We start from the raw sequence: 21,175 nt of genomic DNA, 5'->3' as shown, positions 1-21,175 counted from the left end.
CTTTCCTTTGTCTTCTCATCTTTAGGGCTAAGCCCTAATAGTCTTTTTTCCCCCCAGCATTTTAGAAGTTTTATAGGAAACTGTAGCAAACATTGGCACATTGAGATAAAATAGTCATGATTTTAAAATGTAAAAAAAATTGTGAGTTTTGGTAGAAAACCAGTAATAATAAATGCTCATGATTTAGAATGAACATACATTTTTAGTAATATTAATCCATTATTTTATTTCAAATTCACATGAACATCTTATTTCATTAAAAACTTACATAGCCTTGAGTGGTAAAGAGCAAACATGCAAAGAAGCAGTAATGTCATGGGAACGGCTACCCTGGCTGCAAACAAAGGGATGATATTTTTGTGCACGTGGTTTAGAATGTGTTCCCAGCTGCATGTAGGTAAAGCAAGACCACTGGCAGCAACATCTAAAGAAATCATGACATATTTACCTCTTGATAACACTAATTCAGGTTATGTCTTAATGTCACTCTATTCAGAACAAACCACATATCGTGTGATAAGTGATTCCTTAATTATTTATTGTACAAGCACTTCTAGAGGACCTTCTATGAATCAATCTATGTGATAATGGTGACAAAAGAGACGTGAATAATGACGTAGCCTACAGAGAAGAGCCCAAATAATCCAAAAGGGAATGCAAACATAAATAGATACATATAAGAGAGGCAACAAGATGGCTTTTTAAAATTCCTGTTAGTTTTATTTTATTTTATTTTTTTATATATTTATTGGAGTATAATTGCTTTACAATGTTGTGTTAGTTTCTGCTGTACAACAAAGTGAATCATATATGTATACGTATATCCCCATATCCCCTCCCTGTTGAGCCTCCCTCCCACCCTCCCCATCCCACCCCTCTAGGTCTTCACAAAGCATCCAGCTGATCTCCCTGTGCTATGCAGCAGCTTCCCATTAGCCATCCTTTGTACATTTGGTAGTGTATATATGTCAGTGCTACTCTCTCACTTCGTCCCAGCTTCCCCTTCCCCGCCACATCCTCAAGTCCATTCTCTACGTCTGCATCTTTATTCCTGCCCTGCCACTAGGTTTATCAGTACTGTTTTTTTTTTTTTAATAAAAAGCTATATGTGCATTAGCTTACTATTTGTTTTTCTCTTTCTGACCTACTTCACTCTGTATGACAGACTCTAGGTCCATCCACCTCACTACAAATAACTCAATTTCATTCATTTTTGTGGCTGAGTAATATTCCACTGTTTATATGTGCCACATCTTCTTTATCCATTCATCTGTCGATGGACACTTAGGTTGCTTCCATGTCCTGGCTATTGTAAATTGTGCGGCAATGAACATTGTAGTACATGTGTAACAATATGGCTTTTTAAAAGAATGTTCAGTGAACACAGAAGTAGCTACATGTTTGCTTTGGAGCTGGAATGAAGAGTAAGGATAGAGGAAAGAATGAAAGAATTCAAGAGGAAGAGATTTTTGTGGGGGGTGGAGCTGGAGTTTTAGGGGAGATAAAGCTTTCTAATCAGAACAGTTGAAGAATTGTGTGGGTTTTTTTTTTAACATCTTTATTGGAGTAAAATTGCTTTACAATGGTGTGTTAGTTTCTGCTTTATAACAAAGTAAATCAGCTATACATATACATATACACATATCCCCATATCTCTTCCCTCTTGGGTCTCCCTTCCACCCTCCCTATCCCACCCCTCTAGGTGGTCACAAAGCACCAAGTTGACCTCCCTGTGCTATATGGCTGCTTCCCACTAGCTATCGATTTTACATTTGGTAGTGTATATATGTCCATGCCACTCTCTCCCTTCGCCCCAGCTTACCCTTCCCACTCCCCATGTCCTCAAGTCCATTCTCTACATCTGCATCTTTATTCCTGTCCTGTCCCAGGCTCTTCAGAACCATTTTTTTTTAGAGTCCATATATATGTGTTAGCGTATGGTATTTGTTTTTCTCTTTCTGACTTACTTCACTCCGTATGACAGACCCTAGGTCCATCCACCTTGCTACAAATAACTCAATTTCATTTCTTTTTATGGCTAATATTCCATTGTATATGTGTGCCACATCTTCTTTATCCATTCATCTGTCGATGGACACTTAGGTTGCTTCCATGTCCTGGCTATTGTAAATAGAGCGGCAATGAACATTGTGGTACATGACTCTTTTTGAATTATGGTTTTCTCAGGGTATATGCCCAGTAGTGGGATTGCTGGGTCGTATGGTAGTTCTATTTTTAGTTTTTTAAGGAATCTCCATACTGTTCTCCATAGTGGATGTATCAATTTACATTCCCAAGGAATTGTGTTTTAAGAAAGGAACATTAAGTGCAAAGTTAAGTGGTAACTTTGTAACCATGAGTGAACATACTGCTTGGAGGCCCTTCAAGGACATACTGTTTTTTTTAGAGTTTGCATGGGAATTATGGGGAAATAAGGCTGGAAGGCTAGGCAGCAGTGGGATGATGAATAGCCTTAAGTGCTAGATCAGACTTTGTCACTAAACGACTTCAGGTAAGAGCGTGAGAGGATCAGATGTGGGGCTGGTTGGGTAAGGAGGTTGACAGTGTTAGGACTGAAGCCACATTCTCAAATTAGGAGACCTTGGTAATAGAATACGTGACAAGTGATTCGTTTATCAAGTGCATACTATGTACTAGGCAACAGAGATGAATAATGACAGCTCTAACTGTAAGAAGAAACCAACATGCAATCAGATGAATTAAAATATGGAATATGGTGTGATTGGCACAGAGATACAAGTATGTACCAGACAAGAGATAACACTGGGACATAAATAGATTGAATGATTCCGTCTTGAAAAATGTATTTTGTCTCAGGGAGAGGGTAAACTGGAGCCCTGGAGATGTGAGGGAGGGACTGAGTCAAGAGCAATTTGGGAGGCATGATCCTTAGGACTTAGTGACTGATTGGATAGATATGTTTAGGAAGAGAGAGGGGCTTGCTGGGAGACACGTCAAGGTTTCAGATTTGGAGGAATTAGATGTAATAGCTAGGAAATACAGAAAGAAGGCAAGAGCGGGGCGAAAGATGGAAATAGGAAATAAGAATTCAATTTTGGAAGTGTGAGATTTAATTAGAATAATGGATTTGGTGCTCATAGAATTTGAGCTGACATTATAAATGTGGAAGACTATGAACTTCGTCACAGATTTGAAGTCGAAGGAGGGTGTTCTGAGGAGCACCCACATTTCAGGCAATGAGTGAATTAAAATGGAGCCAGTGATAAATACTGAAAGGGAATAATGAGGTAGAAAGATTTATTATGGTGAATGACCAAGGTAGGAGAAGAGTTCAAGCAAGAAGATCAACAATGTCCAATGACATAGGAAGGTCAAGAAACATAAGGAATCTGTCATACAGAGTGAAGTAAGTCAGAAAGAGAAAGACAAATACCGTACACTAACACATATGTATGGAATTTAAGAAAAAAAAATGTCATGAAGAACCTAGGGGTAAGACAGGAATAAAGACACAGACCTACTAGAGAATGGACTTGAGGATATGGGGAACGGGAAGGGTAAGCTGTGACAAAGTGAGAGAGAGGCATGGACATATATACACTACTAAATGTAAGGTAGATAGCTAGTGGGAAGCAGCCGCATAGCAGAGGGAGATCAGCTCGGTGCTTTGTGACCTCCTGGAGGGGTGGGATAGGGAGGGTGGGAGGGAGGGAGACGAAAGAGGGAAGAGATATGGGAACATATGTATATGTATAACTGATTCACTTTGTTATAAAGCAGAAACTAACACACCATTGTAAAGCAATTATAATCCAATAAAGATGTAAAAAAAAATAAAGTAGATCTTGTTAAAAAAAAAAAAGAAACATAAAGACTAAAATCTGTTCATGGCTTTGATTAAATCAGTCGTTGGTGGTGATAGTCATGTTGACCAGAAGGCCGAAGGCAGTATGTGAGGAGTGATATGCATTTTCTATATGACGAAGGGCGGTCAAGATCACAGAGGAGATTTTAACAAATTGTGTATGTTTTCCTGTCAGTATACTTAAGTTCCTCCCTGCCTCTCTCTCTTTCCCTCCCTTGCTCCCTCTTTTCCTTTCTTCCTTCCATTTATTCACCTGGTATTCACTGAGTAGCTGCTATGTCAGGCATTGTGATAAGTGCCAACACGATTTCCCTGTTTTCGTTGTGTCATTCATCTCAAAGCCTTAGAATGATGAGTCAACCCAGTCCTTATACACAGCCCGAGCCCAGTCCAGCTCACATCTCTATCTATTGTTTTCTTTCCTTTTTGATCATGATCATGTTTCTTTTATCAGTAACTCCTGAGATGGCCACGTGGAGCCAGCTCCAGTATGGACCTCTATTGCCTCCTGCGTAGACTGTCCTGAAGCCTTCAATCTGATCTTCCAGTCTCTGATTTCCCAGTCCTTTAGGTGATTTTTGAACAGTCCTTTCACATAAATCTTCCCAAAACATTAGTTTCACAGTGATGCCCCTCTGCTTGTAAATTGTGATCAGTGATTCTTCCTAATTACCCAGCACTTAAGACCATTCAAGGTTTTATCTCCAGCTTCACTTTCCCACTTTCCACTACTTCCCTCTGTTTTAGTCAAACACCTGTACTGACACCCTGTCCCGTGAGCATCCCAGCCTTTATGATTTTGCCAGCACCATCCCCAGTGTTGGGAAAGTCTTCACCTCCTTTTTTCTGCCTGTCTGAATCCCATGTATCCTTTTCTTCCTGACCATTGAGACCCATAACCCATGGTTCCATATTTGATTCTTATGCGTTGCTTTGTGTCAATGCTACGAGTGAACGTATTTCCTCCCCAAGCAAAGGATGAGTTTTCTCTCTTGGAAGCTTCCTGGCACTAAGAACCATGCAATATACATAGTAGCTTTTTATCTCTATATAAGATAAAATATTTGGAGAACCTCATATAGTGGACACATTGTAGATTCTCGTACAGTTCAGTACTATCAGTGAATACTTGTCGATTGAAAAGATAAATGACCCACTCACAAATGAAAATGGAATTATAACAAAGGCATTAGCAGAATCCAGCTTTACTAGAAGATGCTTTGTTCTTTGAAACCAATTTTTTGTGTTTTCCTCGGTAATTTGGATATAAAGTATGTAACTTGGAAAGGGAAAATAACAGCAGTAAAAATGGGCATCTCAAGTTTAGTGTTCATTAAATGCAGCAGGAATATATTAGCAGAAAGGAAAGACATAAAGGAAAGATCTTATTTCTGTCTTTTTTATTGCTTACAGTATTAAAAATTAATCTCTTTTGCTTACAATCTGTGTGCTCATGATGTGGAACCTAAATTATTACTTCTTAATAGAGCTACAGAAGAATTCGCATGCTTTTTAGTGGCTTAGCCATAAGCCTGTCTTTAAAGCTTCATTTAACCTTGAGTATTTCCAACCTAAAATGTATGTTTTTCTTTCCATAGACTATTTCAAATAGTACAATCCCAGAAAATGCGACAAGCAGTGGAAGGTTCAAACTTGACATTCTGAAAAATAAAGCTAAGAGATCCTTAACTAGCTCCCTGGAAAATATCTTCTCAAGGGTAAGATTAAACTGAGGCTCTTCAAGGTATTAATTATGTCTGTGTTTTCTAACTGCTTCATTCTCAACTGGCTCACCGAACATTTCCTTTAAAAAAAATTTAAGATAACTTTAAGTTAGTTAACACTTATTTAAAATAATCTCTCAACAAAAGTCTCATTTTCAGATCTAGATTTATTCTGGTGCCTCTGATATCTGAATTTTAGCAGTTGAGATATATGTATAGGAAAGGGGAAATAATAGAATATTGATGGCCAATCCTTTAAGAACTTTTTATCATTTGCCACATAAAGTTATAAAGAAGCCCTTCTTTCACTTATTTCTAGGAGCTGATAGGGAATGCTGAAAATAGTTAGTATAAGTTAACAGACATGCGTGTATTCCATTCAGTGAATTTATATATTCTGTTTAAAAATAAGCAAAATTATTTCTCTTCCTCTTCATTTTCCCCTTCCTGAGCAATTCACTCCTAACGCTATTAGACGAGACACAGCAATGTAGATGTCTCGGGTCTGTAAGGCAGGGAAGCCACAGTGGCTCAGCACAGGGGAACAGAGCCTGTATGGGTTGCTCTGTATGGGGGTGACCCAGTGCAGCATGTGGACAGCAGAGTGCGGTGAGGAGGGTGTCAGCCTACGGGGACAACCTGGTTTCTGGAAGTGGAGTGAGAGCCGGTGAAGAGGACATCCTGCAGAGGGATGGCTCAGAGCCAGAGTGGAGGGGAGAAAGCATTCAAGGCGCCCAATACAAGGATGGCGCCCATGGGTGGGGAGGCTGGAGCCTGAGTGGCGTGAGGAAAGTGTGAAGTGTCAATTGTGGAGGTGGGTTACACACAGGGAACTGATCAAATATGTAAATGTTTAAGGATAGTGGGATTCTGGGAGAAGGGAATTACAAATATGAAAGGGAAGGAAATTAGAAAGAGTTCTGTGTTGTTGGATTCAACTCAGAGGTAGCAGTATGGAATCTTGGTTTTCTATTTTGAGCAATAGAATTACATATATTATGTTCTATGTAATGTATATGTGTTAATATATGCGTGTGTCAGTAAATGTGTACCTACGGTCCCTGACTTTGTCCGCTGATAGGAGCTGAGAACAGCTTTCCTATACATGCCAGATAATAAATTAAGCCTGGTTGGATGACCCAGATTTTAGGTCTGGCACTCAGATTTTTTTCTTATTTTTTATTTTTTTGCGGTACGCAGGCCTCTCACTGTTGTGGCCTCTCCTGTTACGGAGCACAGGCTCTGGACGCGCAGGCTCAGTGGCCATGGCTTATGGGCCCAGCCGCTCCGCGGCATGTGGGATCTTCCCAGACCGGGGCACAAACCCGTGTCCCCTGCATCGGCAGGCGGACTCTCAACCACTGCGCCACCAGGGAAGCCGTGGCACTCAGATTTTGGTTTCTATATCTCATTCTTTAAGAAGGAACCATGATCCTGGGAGAAATGGCTAGTTCCAGAACTATAGGGAATGTAGAAGGTAAGTCCAGAGCATCGTGGTGTTCTAGGTAGTAAGGGAATACTCAAAGAAAGGTAACAGGATGTCACAAAGACATAAAAACCTTGAAGGGCTTCCACTGGTGACATCTGAGACAATGAGTATCAAAATAAATGATAGCAACAGATAGTGACTTGTTGTATAAGATAGGAAACTGTAAGTCTATTCTGATAGGAAAAATAAATTAATACATTGGAAATTTGATCATGCTCAGGATATTTACTGGGTAGAATTAATACCTATTAAGTACAAAGGGGAAAACAGTAACTTTACAGTGGAAACAGCTGGCAGGCACCACCTTAATGAAATGATCAAATTGAACATCTTCAGCAATGGCACAAATTGAAATCCTGTGCCACTGATACAAAGAACACAGTGGCACTTCTGTGGTATTCCTGCCAAAGGGGCAGTACCTGAATCTAATCTTGAGGAGACATCAACAAACCCACATTGAGATACAGTCTACAAAATAACTACCTGTTATCTTCAAAAGTGTTAAAAGCAAGAAAGTCAAGTGCAGTAGTACATTGGGACACAGTGACTTGTGATGTCTGGTGTTTTTATTTTTATTTCTTTGCTAGAACTCAAAATACTTTTATGGGTAATTTCTGTTGATGATTGAGATTCTTGTTAATTCTAACAAGAGCCTTGCAGCAAGCATGGTCATTTGACAATGCTATTATTTTATTAGCAGAAAACAGAATTTAGGAAAAGAGCCTCTAGAAGATTTGTCGGAAGTGTGTTAATGCAACTTTCCATAAACTTTTCCTACCTCCTCATCTTCAAAATTTATAAATCAGTTATGTTCTTTCTTTCTCGCTCATCCCTTCCCTCCCTCCTTTTCTCCTTCTCTCCTATGGTGTTCAGTGAGAATTTTAGTAGAAAGATCGTTTACGTAGGTGGTCAGAGGATCCGATTTCCAGATCTGGCCCTAGCAGGTTTTATATTTATTTACCTTTATTTACAAATTATTTACCTTTTCTAAGCCATTGTTTCCCCACTTGTGAAACGGGCATACTCATACCTGCTTAGGTCATATTACCGTGAGGGTGTAATGTCAGTATATTAGGGAAATATCACACTGTAGGTATGAGCTGGTACATACAGCAGTGGTAAGCTCTGAAACCTCTGTCATTTATAAAAGGACACGAGGGTATTTAGAGTGTGACGCTCTTTATCCCACTGAGTATCTTGGCATTCTGCACAGTACGTGCACGGCTGACTTTGAAGTACTGCTTACATAGCTTTGTATGGCTGTAATGACTTTTCAGCAAGGGCACTGCCAACCTGTTTTGGTCAAGGTGGATACTGTAGCTTTTGTGTCCCAAAGTGCTGGTAAGTACCACAAATTATGTGACCTAACAAGGTCTTAGGCCTAACAAGGTCTTACTTGCACCATATGCAGCAGAATGGACTTCTTGAGAAGGTTGGCAGCTACCCATGTTGTATCAAAGGTTACATAGTAAAGGGTTTTTGCGTACTTCTGAAACTTGTCAGTTTATTTTTTTCTCTCTGAGTGACATAGGAGAAAATTGACACTCCACTCATAGTTTGGCTCATAACTGCTGCTATTTTTAAAAGTCAGAATATTTTATTTAACTAACTATAGTTGTTTATGAAACAGGATACATTTTTAAAATGCTTTAAAGCTTAGCTCATTAGCAATTAAAAAGTGGGTCCAAGGCAAAAGGCTTGACACATGCATTACCAAATCATAATATAGTTAAACTGAAAAAGCTATCTGCGCAAAGGTGAAAAGACAGAGTCTTGTATTCTGGTTGTTTGTTGCTTTTTCTTTTTTTTTAAAAAAATTGATTAATTAATTTATTTTGGCTGCGTTGGGTCTTCGTTGCTGTGCGCAGGCTTTCTCCAGTTGCGGTGAGCGGGGGCTACTCTTTGTTACTGTGTGCAGGCTTCTCATTGCGGAGCATGGGCTCTAGGCATGCGGGCTTCAGTAGACATGGCTCGTAGGCTCAGTAGTTGTGACGCATGGGCTTAGTTGCTCTACAGCATGTGGGATCTTCCCAGACCAGGGCTCGAACCCGTGTCACCTGCATTTGCAGGTGGATTCTTAACCACTGCACCACCAGGGAAGTCCCTGTTGCTTTTTCTTAAATTGAAGCTTTCCAAAAGAGGAACATTTCCTAATATACTTATTAATATATGTTTATAGTTCTAAAAGAGAAATATTCACTAATATAAAGTGTAAGTCATTAGAAAACGGTCATCAAGGGACTTCCCTGGCGGTGCAGTGATCAAGAATCCGCCTGCCAATGCAGGAGACACGGGTTCGAGCCCTGATCCTGGAAGATGCCACATGCTGTGGAGCAACTAATCCTGTGCACCACAACTACTGAGCCTGCGCTCTAGAGCCCTCGAGCCACAACTGCTGAAGCCCGTGCGCCTAGAGCCCATGCTCCGCGACAAGAGAAGCCACCGCAGTGAGAAACCCGCGCACCCCAATGAAGAGTAGCCCCCGCTCATCATAGCTAGAGAAAGCCTGCACACAGCCGCGAAGACCCAACACAGCCAAAAATAAATAAATTTATAAAAAAAAGAAGAGTAAGTCCTCATTTCACTTTCTCTTCAGAGTAATAGCCATTGTCCTCACTTGTTGAAGTGTGTGAATTAATGATTTTGGTAGAGTATAATTTTAAAGTAGGTTTATTTTTCTTTGTGTGTAAGAAAAACTCATGGATAAAACACTCCTATGAGTAATATGTGTCATCTAAGTGTTTTTCTAATGATGGAAGTTGTTTGATATCCATCTGACTGCTTTCTCTATTGTGACCAAATAACCTGTCTGAGATAACCAGGCAGGTTGACATGTAAGTAAAAGCTAAAAAATAACAGAAAGCAACGTGGCCCATTTTTCTTTTCCACACACGCGAACCCAGTAATTTATCAGCTAAATGTATGGTTTATTGCTGGAAGTATGTCAGGTTATAGTATAGAACTGAAGAACTGAAAGAGCCTTCATCAAGTTCTGGGACATTTGCAAAATAACCCTTAACCAATGTAGGTTAATTGGTTTTATTTGTAATTCTACTTTTCACAAAGCTCTCTCTTCAGGAGGTAGTATGGAGTGAGAGCTCAAGAACTTCACTTTAAAGTTGTACTCCCTGAATTCAAATTGTTCCTCTGTCCTTTAACTGTGTAAACATTGGCAACCTAATCTGTAAGAATTTCAGTCTCCTTATCTGTAAAGTTAAACCAAAAAACTATACCTACTTCATTAGAATTGTTGTGGGAATGCAGGGGGTAATGCATGGTAAAATATTTAGCATAGTACATGGCACGTGGTAAGCATTCAGTAGTATAGATGCAGCTATTTGTTTTATGATTGATATAGTTGTTATTTAGGGAGCCACCGGAAATAGAAAACTATAATTGATATACATAGATAAGAATAAATATTGCTTCTATGAAACAAGGTAGGATACCATAAATATAAGAGTCCATGGAGAACAGGAAAGAACTCCTACAACTTTCTGACGGTGGACATAAAAAGAAAAATTCAGTAGAAGGCTAGGAAACTAGTGTTGAAAAAAAACAACTTTGGAAAGTAAAGCAAACAACTTTCCAACAACTTCTGGAAAGTAAAGCAAAATGACAAAGAAAAAGAAAATAAGAGAACGAGGTTAAAAGTTATCTGGAGATCCAAAAGCCAAATGGTAGGCATTCCAGAAAGAAAATGCATGCAGAAATTTTCAAAGAAATCATTTAAAAGTTTTCTTAGAGCTGATGGACATGTTTCAAAATGTAATGGGCTCTGAAGATGCACAATAGAAAGACTGACTTAGATTCTGTTCCAGAGAGAAATAGCAGGGCACACATACAGCTCAGGAATCACAATGACATTCGACTTCTGTACCGAAAGACAGTTGAGCAATGTTTACATATTCTGAAGGCACGTTTCCAGGCAGAATTGTATATTCAGCCTAACTATTAATAAAATATAAGCATAGAACAAAGACACTTACAGACATGTAAATGAAAAAATAATTTACTTCCAAGTCTCCTGTTCTCAGAAAGCACCTGGAGTATATGTTCCACCAAAATGAGGAAGTAAACTAAAAAAGAGGAAGACATGGGCTCAAAGAAGCAGAAATTCCAACATAGAATAGCATCAAAGGAAATTTCTAGGTTGATGGTGAAGGATAATACTGGAAACATCTATTCAGCAAACCTAAATTGCTACCAGTCCAGACTGGGGCAGGAAGACAGAGATCTCCAAAATGGGTACTCAAAGAAAGAAATATGCAATTAATGGATTATGTAATGTTTGACCATATTGAGATTTATTGGTAATAGATTAATGATAAATAAATTAGTAGTAGTAATAAACTGGTGATTACTGAGGTAGTTGTTAACTCTATGAAGAACAAATTGCACAAGATGTGAGTTGTATTAGTAGTAAAATATGTAGCTCAGGTGCAAACAGTATTTACAAGGTTGTAAAAATCTAAGCACAAAACATTGGTTTAACCAACACGTGGTATAACTCTCCTGAGAGAAGAGGGGAAGAGAGAAGTGTGTATGGGGATGGGTAATGAAGTGAGAATCCTAAAGTCTCATCTTCCAGAGTAGGAAGTCAATGGATAGTGCCTAAAATGGAAAGATTAAGGAATAGGAATGTAAGTTGAATAACAGAAGCATTGATATAAGTAATTTCAAGTGTTTGCTTTTGGGGAATGGGATTCAGCATGTGAAGGAGCGGGCTGGTGATTGCCACTTAACATCATAAGTTTGGTAGCACAGTTTGACTTTTGAAACTTTGTGTAGGTATTACTTTGATTAAAAATTAAAATGAAACTTAACCCCCCCCCCATTAAACCCAAGAAATGTTTGGAGACACACTTTAAAATTGTAAAGTGCTATAAAAATGTTGTGCGTTTTTTCATTGTGGAGAGTCACTGTCACACTGACTTGACGTATTTCTAGTTATTCTTTTTAGAACTTTCCCGTGTGTTTTAGAGTTATATAGAACATCTTAGTCTGTATTTTGTCTCTTAAGACCTTCTGTGTGATGTGGTTCCTAACCAGCCTTTCCATCTTCTTTCCTTCAATACTTGGCTTCAGTTTCTTCCTACATGAAGTATAGAGAGAAATAGATGAGATGATCCCTTTGGTTATTTACTTAGATCATCACCAAAGAACTGTGTGAAAAGAAAATTGAGAACCAATTCACCATTATTGAAGCGGACTTTTATCTAATCTTCTAGAGAGACTTTATTGAAGTAGTTTTGCATTATGGAATAATGAATGAAGCTAAATCCATACATTTTAGGATGCAGTTTTCTTTTTTAAACCTGTGTTTATTATAATCCTATAATGTAAATTATGATCTAGGTTGTAGGGAGGTTGTATGTATTAAACCATTTTCTTTTATAACTGTTGTGGTTTTTTGTGCTGTACTTTCCACATGGGTGTTTATCTGTATGTGACACCAAGTTCATGGGACTCTCACTGATGTTATGGGTGAATAATATTTGACTTTGTAACCAAAGTCACTTCAGTAAGCTTGGTCTGAATATCTGGTTATCTAATGGATGATTTAGAAGTAATGGAAGTAGATTGCAGACAGTTCGCTTTGCCATGCTGGAATGGCTGTTAATACTGCCAACAAATTTGATTGAACCCCAAAAGGATCAATGTAATGCTGACATGAAGAGGCAACTGCCTTTTATAGTTTTCAAGTAAAAATTCAAACCCTATGAACGATTGAATTTTATTCTCTTCACTCAGGGAGCTAACAGAATGAGAGGTCGGCTTGGAAGTGTGGACAGCTTTGAACGATCCAACAGTGTTGCTTCAGAGAAGGTATCTACGCAGAGCTTCCTTTTTGCCTACTATTGCAACGTGGTAAAAACCAACACTAATATGATAATATGCGTGCTTAGTTATTTTGTTATGAACTCTTTATGACTTCTAAAAAGTAACTATTTGAGCCTTTATTATTTTAAAGAAGATTCTGGCAATATAGCATGTTGCTCTTTATTCAACTGAGGATTTCTCTTGCTGGGACAGAACACATCCCTTGCTGTCTGACTCTGCTCTGTCAGGCTTTTTACTGTTTGGAGATAGTATACTTTGGGGACAATATTTGAGCAACTGTTGATCCAGGGCCATAGAAAAAGGAACCGTATGATTATTGCACTTATACAGTGATCTTTTTATCTTTTTTTCTCTCCTCTTATTACTTCCCCCTCCCCCATATTTAACCCTTTTAACTGCAACATTAGGCTCTTCTTTATCTCATAGACAATTCTCAGTAGGTTTGGTTTCCTGTTTCCTGTAACATGTAACCTGAGGCAAATGCAACCTATTTTTTTTAATGGAAAAATATTAAAATATGTTCACTAAACTTTCTGTTGGTAGAATTGAGGACTTAGTCCAGTTATGAGTCGATTAGCCCTAACCAAAGTTTATCAAGCTAAACATTTCAACAGTGGAGCCTGTTCTGGAAAGTATAAACAGCATACTTGTCTAAATTGAAAGATTTACGATGTCTACCCATGCAATATGAGAGGCATTCTGGCATAGCTCACTTTTCATTCATTTCCTGTTTTTCGTGTCTTTTAAAACATTTTTACCTCAGGGAACACGTAGTTAGATAGAAGCATCCATGGTGAGGGAAGATACTTAACAGGCTTTATTTTATTTTCCTGAAATCTTTGCCGTGAGACTTGGACACTTAAGCGTTGTGATATTGTTTTGACAGTACAGGAAACATGCAACCGATATGTCACGGAAATCAGTAGATACGTAAATACAGACTCCACCCTCTTTCAGTCAGGATTTCTTTTCATCTTTCTGGCAACAGTGAGAACAGTACAGTAGCTGTAGAGCATTTTACCACAAAGGGTTAGGGGAAAGAATACCTCTTCTTATCATCCCTTTCACTTTCTGGCCTACCTTTACGGATGCTGTCTTACAGCTGCTTATCAGAAGAAATGGGTTGTGGCGATAGTGATCAGCCTTCAGCGTGGTTTGAGTAAAAAAAAACAAAAAACAAAAAAAAGCTACAACAGTTTGTCATGACTCAGGAGGAAGAAGAGGCACCCTGTCACGGTTGAGCTCTGCTTCTGAGCAGGTCTGCCATGATCGGTGTAGGAAAGAAAGGCCTGACTTCTTGCGTTTCAGGACTGCTCCCCAGGAGACTCCCCGCCAGGGACCCCACCAGCTTCCCCACTGTCCTCAGCTTGGCAGACGTTCCCTGAAGAGGATTCCGACTCCCCGCAGTTTCGAAGACGGGCCCACACGTTCAGCCACCCACCTTCCAGCACGAAGAGAAAGCTGAATTTACAGGATGGGAAGGCTCACGGGCTTCGCTCCCCTCTTCTGAGGCATAGCTCCAGCGAACAGTGCAGGTGAGTCCAAACCTCTCTCCAGAAGCTGGAACAAAATTCTCCTGTCACTCTCTTCTGACCACCGTGGAGTCAAGAGTTATTGTGACTTCATGCTGTAGCCAACATTTAGTTTTCAGAAAAATAAATGGAATTATAAAAACCTTCGTTACTAAGGGAAACAGGCAAGCTTTAAGGCACCCCGAAAGAGAAGAGTTAAAGCATTTTGGATGGAAATATATTTTTTTTTGCCCAGAAAAATGGAGAAAACAAGATATCAGGCAGTTGTTTTGTCTGAAAAACCTCTGACAACGCATGTTCCTCAGTGTCTCTTTGACGATGGCTTTCATGAAACAGTCAGCAAATTTGCAGATAACATAGCAGAACTTCCTGTAAGCACAGGGGTTAAAAAAATCACCTACATTACCTTTATACATGAGGTAAAAATTGGCTGTGTTTTATTTCATAATAAATTAAAGCCAAATGTGAAAATTGTTAAAAATTTTATCTAGAATAAAGTGATGTTTACAAAGAAGAATACATATACCATAATTGACAGGAGGTATCCATTAGAAACTATCTTGCATGGTATTTAAAAAATATTTAACAAAATCATTTGGCATTTGGTAAGAGATAATAAAGGGGGTAAATTTGGAATTGTAGAATGATTATACTTCTTACCGTGTAGTACAAATCAGAATTTATATCCTAGAACTAATTTTGTTTTTCTTCGTTACCTATGAGTTTGGTTCAGGAAACGGTCTGATAGGGGTTCCAGTCAGAGAGAAAAAAAAAAAACAAAAACAGAACTCTAAGTAAAAAGAAGATTAATTTTTATATTAGTTGTTATCAAATTTACCAGCATTTCTTTTAAGGATGCAATTGAATGCTGATTGTTGTTTTTTGAATAATTTGATATTAAAAAATAAAACATTTAGGATATATAAAAATAAAGTAAATTAATAGAACTAATTATTCTCAGATTTTCTTTTATGAAAAAGGATTAAGTATTCATGTATATATGAAAATTTTTAATGATCATTTATATTTACCCAAGACATTAAGTCTCTTTTTCCAGGAAAAATTATTTTCAAGAATTTAAAACATTAATTATTTTAAACTATTAATGATGTCTGTTTTTCCTTATGTTTTCCACATTTCATAAAGTATATGCTCAAAGAATTTCTGTCCATATGAAAAGATGCTATTTATATCATGGTAAAAACTTGCTATGAAAAGAATCTTCTGGGAAAAAAACTTTGTAGATTTGGGGATTCAGATAAAACCATGGCTGCACAATTCCACAGGCTGCAAGAAAAGAACATGGACATTAACGTTTGTTAAGCCAAAGGTATTATGATTACGATGACTTACAACAACCAAACATGTTGTTCTTAAATTTTTAGAAGGGTTTATATCTTTAAAATAATTAAGTCTTTGAACTACTGATAATCAGTTTTTCCTTCTGGAACTTGTTTCCTGTAATTATTTGTGCTTTCCTACTTTTCCCCCTTGAAGTATCTTTTGCGTGTCAAAACAAACACTTTTTGTCCGAAAATTGTTAAGAGCTTTTTAGAGACAAACACATATGCTTAGACACGCTGCATAGATGAGGAATTCAGTTTGTGGACAATGAACTAGGTCACAGTCATCTAATAGAGAACTGCATGCATATAAGTTTTTTCCCATATAAATTCAGCCCTGATTACATTAATAGCGAGAACCTGTGTATATGCTATTTCATAGTGAATGAAGATTGTGCCAAAATGTAAATTAAGACGAATTTGCTGTATTTTCTGTACCCAGCATCTTTTCATCAGTTCGGCGCATGCACAAGGAGAGTAATTCTTCCTCCAGTCTTCCAAGTCTTCACACTTCCTTCTCTGCCCCTTCCGTCACTGCCCCCTCTTTCCTGAAAAGCTTTTACCAGAATTCAGGTAGACTGTCCCCACAGTATGAAAATGAAATCAGGTGAGATCAGTGTCCTTTGTTTGCAAAGCAACATTTTCTGCAGTGATATACTGATATGTTACTAAGAAGTGGCTAATTAACTTTAGAGTGACATGAATGCATCCGTATGTTGTGCTTGTTCTAACCTGTTTCTAATATATTGGTTTCATTTCCAATTAATTTGAAGAAAACTTTTAAAACCAGTGTTTCAGAGCTTTTTGATGACATGATTATCTTACTTTAGGGATTATTTTTTTGGTACTGTTTGTGTGTTTCTTTGCCTTTGGCCCCAGAGTCTAAGCCTTGTTTTGTTTGGGGCAAGACCTGGTGCTAACACATACTAAGCAAACCTCTCCTGATCAGGCCTTTTGTTCTTAGCTTCTCTGGACATATCTTATGGAACCCAAAAGCCACTGATTTAAACAACTATGCTAAAGTAATGGATATGATATATCTTTATTTTTAAGTATATAGAATATTTCCTAGACGTTTCTCTGATTTTTTCAATGACATAGACCTTCTTTTCTGAATCTCAGTGTAAGACACATAATGGGTAGAGGATCATGTCGATAGCAACTCTTTCAGACAACATGAGGGAGCTCTTGAATCTTGTAGATATTTGATTTTGCTTTGTTTTTTGTCCCCAGAATCGAAAACGTGTAGCCTATTCAATCTTATTCCTTGCTCTTATAGCTACACAAAATTAAATATAGTGATTTTTTAAGAATTGCCTTTAAAATTTTTTGAAATTATGAAATCTTACTGATCATGCAAATTCTCAGTGGGATATTCTAGCCTTTGGAATGGGGTGGATTAACTTGGGAATTCTTCTCAAGGGGTTGTTGTTGGCTTAGAAGCTTCTGAGATTCATTCCTTTTTTTTTTTTTTTTTTTTTTGCGGTACATGGGCCTCTCCCTGTTGTGGCCTCTCCCCTTGTGGAGCAACAGGCTCCGGACGCGCAGGCTCAGCGGCAGTGGCTCACGGGCCCAGCTGCTCTGCGGCATGTGGGATCTTCCCGGACCGGGGCACGAACCCGTGTCCCCTGCATCGGCAGGCGGACTCTCAACCACTGCGCCACCAGGGAAGCCCTCATTCCTATTTTTATGTGTAGCTTGAGCCATTCATTTTTATTGCTGTATAGTATTCCATTTAATACACCAGAATTTATCCACTCTCTTGCTGATGGATATTTGGGTTGTTTCTATTGTTCGATAATTGGCAATTTTTGCAGTCAGGGAGAGGAATACATGCTATCAACTAGCCTGTGTGCCACTAAAATCTTCTTGGGTATTCTTTTGACCTCCTTTCTTTTAGACTTAGGGAATCCAAAAAGTTAGCATATAATTAGGTAACCCACAGTAACTAGTTAAATTAGAATAACCCTTGAATTATCCCTGAATATCTTTTGTCCATGTGTGTCCATTTTTTTCATCCCAAGAAAGATGATTAATATTGGATTAATAAAATTTTGAATCTGAACCTTCCTCTGAATTAGTACAAAATTATGTTGAAACATTGAATTGCTAGCGAAGAAAGTTGATGAAGACAATTTTAAAGAGTTTTTCAGCGACAACCTTATGGGAGAAGATGTAAAAGAAGATAGCCATAAAAATAGCATAATGTATATGGAATATGCAATGAATTTAGAGAACTGAGGATGTACACATATAAAAATGTCAGTTTGCCTCATCTCCATAGTACTACTTATTAAGAATACGGTGCTTTCAATGACACCCATCTGCAATTTCCTGTTGTTATGTTACAGTGAGCATCTGGAGAATCCCTGTTTCCTTCCAGAAATAGAACCATGCCTGAGGTGACAATTAGGAACAGCCATAAGAAGGTCAAAGACTAGCTGTGAATAGGTTATAGAGTACAAAAGCAGTGACTTTTAAAAAAAAGATTATTTATAGTTTTTAATGTATGGTTATATGTTCATCTTCGGTAGTTTCTGCCTAGATGTATGTATCATTCTTGTGCCTAGCATCCCTTAAGCCTTCTGTACCTCATTCTAATAAGAGGATATTGAGGTCAGAGGACAAATATTTAGTTGTTGCTTTTTGTGTGTGTGTGTGGTACGCGGACCTCTCACTGCTGTGGCCTCTCCCATTGCGGAGCACAGGCTCCGGACACGCAGGCTCAGCGGCCATGGCTCACGGGCCCAGCCGCTCCGCGGTATGTGGGATCTTCCCGGACCAGGGCATGAACCCGTGTCCCCTGCATCAGCAGGCGGACTCTCAACCACTGCGCCACCAGGGAAGCCCAAATATTTAGTTTTGTATTGAAAAAAAATTAACTTTGCAGTGATCTTATTTGAAATGCTATATTTAAACATGTGGAGAACTTTTAAATTTATAGGATCATTAAAAATCATCGTATTTTCTGTACTTTGTAGTGTTCTCTTGTCTCTGAGAAGTTCTAAAAATCAGAGATCAATTTTTGGCATGTTTTTGTTTACTTTTTGTATGCTGCTTTGTAATTTGACAGCATAGAATCAATAAACCAAAAAGACACTTAACATTTTTCATTAAAAAGTACGCTAATCACTAAAAACTATACCGGAAAAAAAAAAAAAAAAGTACGCTAATCGTAAGCATCCAGCTCCATGGATTATCACAGAGTGAACATCCCACATCACCCCAACCCAGTCAATACATGGAATGCTACCAGCACACCTTCAGCTCCTCACATTTTCCCAGCCAATCTCTACCCCACATCCTGACCTCAAATACCATAGTTTAGTGTTGCCTGGTTTTGAACTTTCTATAAATGGAATGATACAGCATAAATTCTTTTATATCTGGCTTCCTTCACCTAAATTAATTTATGAGATTCATTCCTATTTTTATGTGCACATCAGTTCATTCATTTTTATTGCTGGATAGTATTTCATTTACTATATCACAGTGCATTCATTTGCCAGTGGACATGTGGGTTATTTCTAGTCTTTGGGGTTTTAAAGTGTACTCTTCCTGGATATTATTTTACATGCCTATAGTGGTACATACCCATGCATTATTGATGACTATCTACACAGTAGTAAAATTATTGGACAAAATTCACTCTTAATAGATTTATTTCAATTAGTAAGTCACTTAGACATAAATTTACTAGTTAGAATCTTGGAGAGAGTTTTTAAAAAATTGGTATTGTGAAACGATTCCAAATTTACAGGAGAGTTGCAAAAATATTATGGAGAACTGCTAACTCTTTCTCCAGATTCATCAACTTTTAACATTTGCTTTATCAGTCTGTTTACATGTATACATACATGCATACATATATATATATATGCATATATTTTTTTATTCTAAGCCATTTGTGAGTAGGTTGCAGATATCATGTCCTTTTACTCTGAATACTTTAGTGTGAATTTCCTAAGAATGAGGATATTCAAGAGTGTGGTTTTATGTCAGCAATTTCTGAACTCTACATCTCTCATTATTACTGGTTTCAGAGAAAACATCATATGCACACAATTACCATGATACCTAGAACTATTCAGAATAGAAAGGAGGTCCATAAAACTATGAAATATAATTTTCTTTTCACTTGGGTAACTCATATCTTATTAGATGCATAGAGTGGATCTCTAAATATTCATAGTCAAGTAAGGTATGTAATTTTTTTAATAGATCTTTATTGCAGTATAATTGATTCACAATACTGTGTTAGTTTCTGTTGCACAACAAAGCAAATCAGCAATATGCATACACATGTCCCCATATCCCCTCCCTCTTGAGCCTCCCTCCCACCCTCCCTATCCCACCCCTCTAGGTGGTCACAGAGCACCCAGCCAATCTCCCTGTGCTATGCTGCTGCTTCCCACCAGCCAACTATTTTACATTTGGTAGTGTGTACATGTGGATGCTACTATCACTTTGCCCCAGCTTTGCCCTCCCACCCCATGTCCTCAAGTCCATTCTCTATGTCTACCTCTTTATTCCTGCCCTGCCACTAAATTCATCAGTACCATTTTTTTTTTTTTTAGATTCCATATATATGCGTTAGCATATGGTATTTGTTTTTCTCTTTCTGACTTACTTCACTCTGTATGACAGACTCTAGGTCCATCCACCTCACTACAAATAACTCAATTTCATTTCTTTTTATGGCTGAGTAATATTCCATTGTATATACGTGCCACATCTTTATCCATTCAACTGTCGATGGACACTTAGCTTCCATGTCCTGGCTATTGTAAATAGAGCTGCAGTGAGCATTGTGGTACATGTGTCTTTTTGAATTATGGTTTTCTCAGGGTATATGCCCAGTACTGGGATTGCTGGGTCATATGGTAGTTCTATTTTTAGTTTTTTAAGGAACCTCCATACTGTTTTCCATAGTGGTTGTATCAATTTGCATTCCCACCAACAGTGCAGGAGGGTTCCCTTTTCTCCACACCCTTTCCAGCATTTATTGTTTCTAGATTTTTTGATGATGGCCATTCTGACCAGTATGAGGTGATACCTCATTGTAGTTTTGATTTGTATTTCTCTAATAATTAGTGATGTTGAGCATGTTTTCATGTGCCTCTTGGCCATCTGTATGTCTTCCTTGGTGAAATGTCTGCTTAGGTCTTCCACCCATTTTTCAACTGGATTGTTTGTTTTTTAGATATTGCGCTCCATAAGCTGTTTGTATATTTTGGAGATTAATCCTTTGTCTGTTGTTTCGTTTGCAAATATTTTCTCCCATTCTGAGGGTTGTCTTTTTGTCTTGTTGATGGTTTCCTTTGCTGTGCAAAAGCTTTTAAGTTTCATTGGGTCCCATTTGTTTATTTTTGTTTTTATTTCCGTTACTTTAGGAG

The 21,175-nt window shown here is 38.1% G+C and overlaps 1 protein-coding gene across 3 annotated transcripts in view; it reads left to right on the top strand.

Moving 5' to 3' along the window:
- Positions 1-21,175, top strand: part of TBC1D4 (TBC1 domain family member 4) — a 221,600-nt gene that overhangs the window by 157,984 nt on the left and 42,441 nt on the right. For 2 of the 3 annotated variants that reach the window (XM_079903215.1, XM_079903216.1), the window contains exons 8-10: positions 5,446-5,565; positions 12,815-12,889; positions 14,213-14,439. In XM_079903215.1, coding sequence (XP_079759341.1) covers positions 5,446-5,565; positions 12,815-12,889; positions 14,213-14,439 — 422 coding nt within the window. Of the gene's footprint in view, positions 1-5,445; positions 5,566-12,814; positions 12,890-14,212; positions 14,440-16,221; positions 16,387-21,175 lie in introns of all 3 variants that reach the window. The other variant, XM_079903217.1, reaches the window with a different exon arrangement.

Source organism: Stenella coeruleoalba, assembly GCF_951394435.1.
Source record: "Stenella coeruleoalba genome assembly, chromosome: 18".
NCBI lineage: Eukaryota > Metazoa > Chordata > Mammalia > Artiodactyla > Delphinidae > Stenella > Stenella coeruleoalba.
Note: the sequence above shows the minus strand (reverse complement) of the source record. Positions and strands in the feature narration are given on the sequence as shown.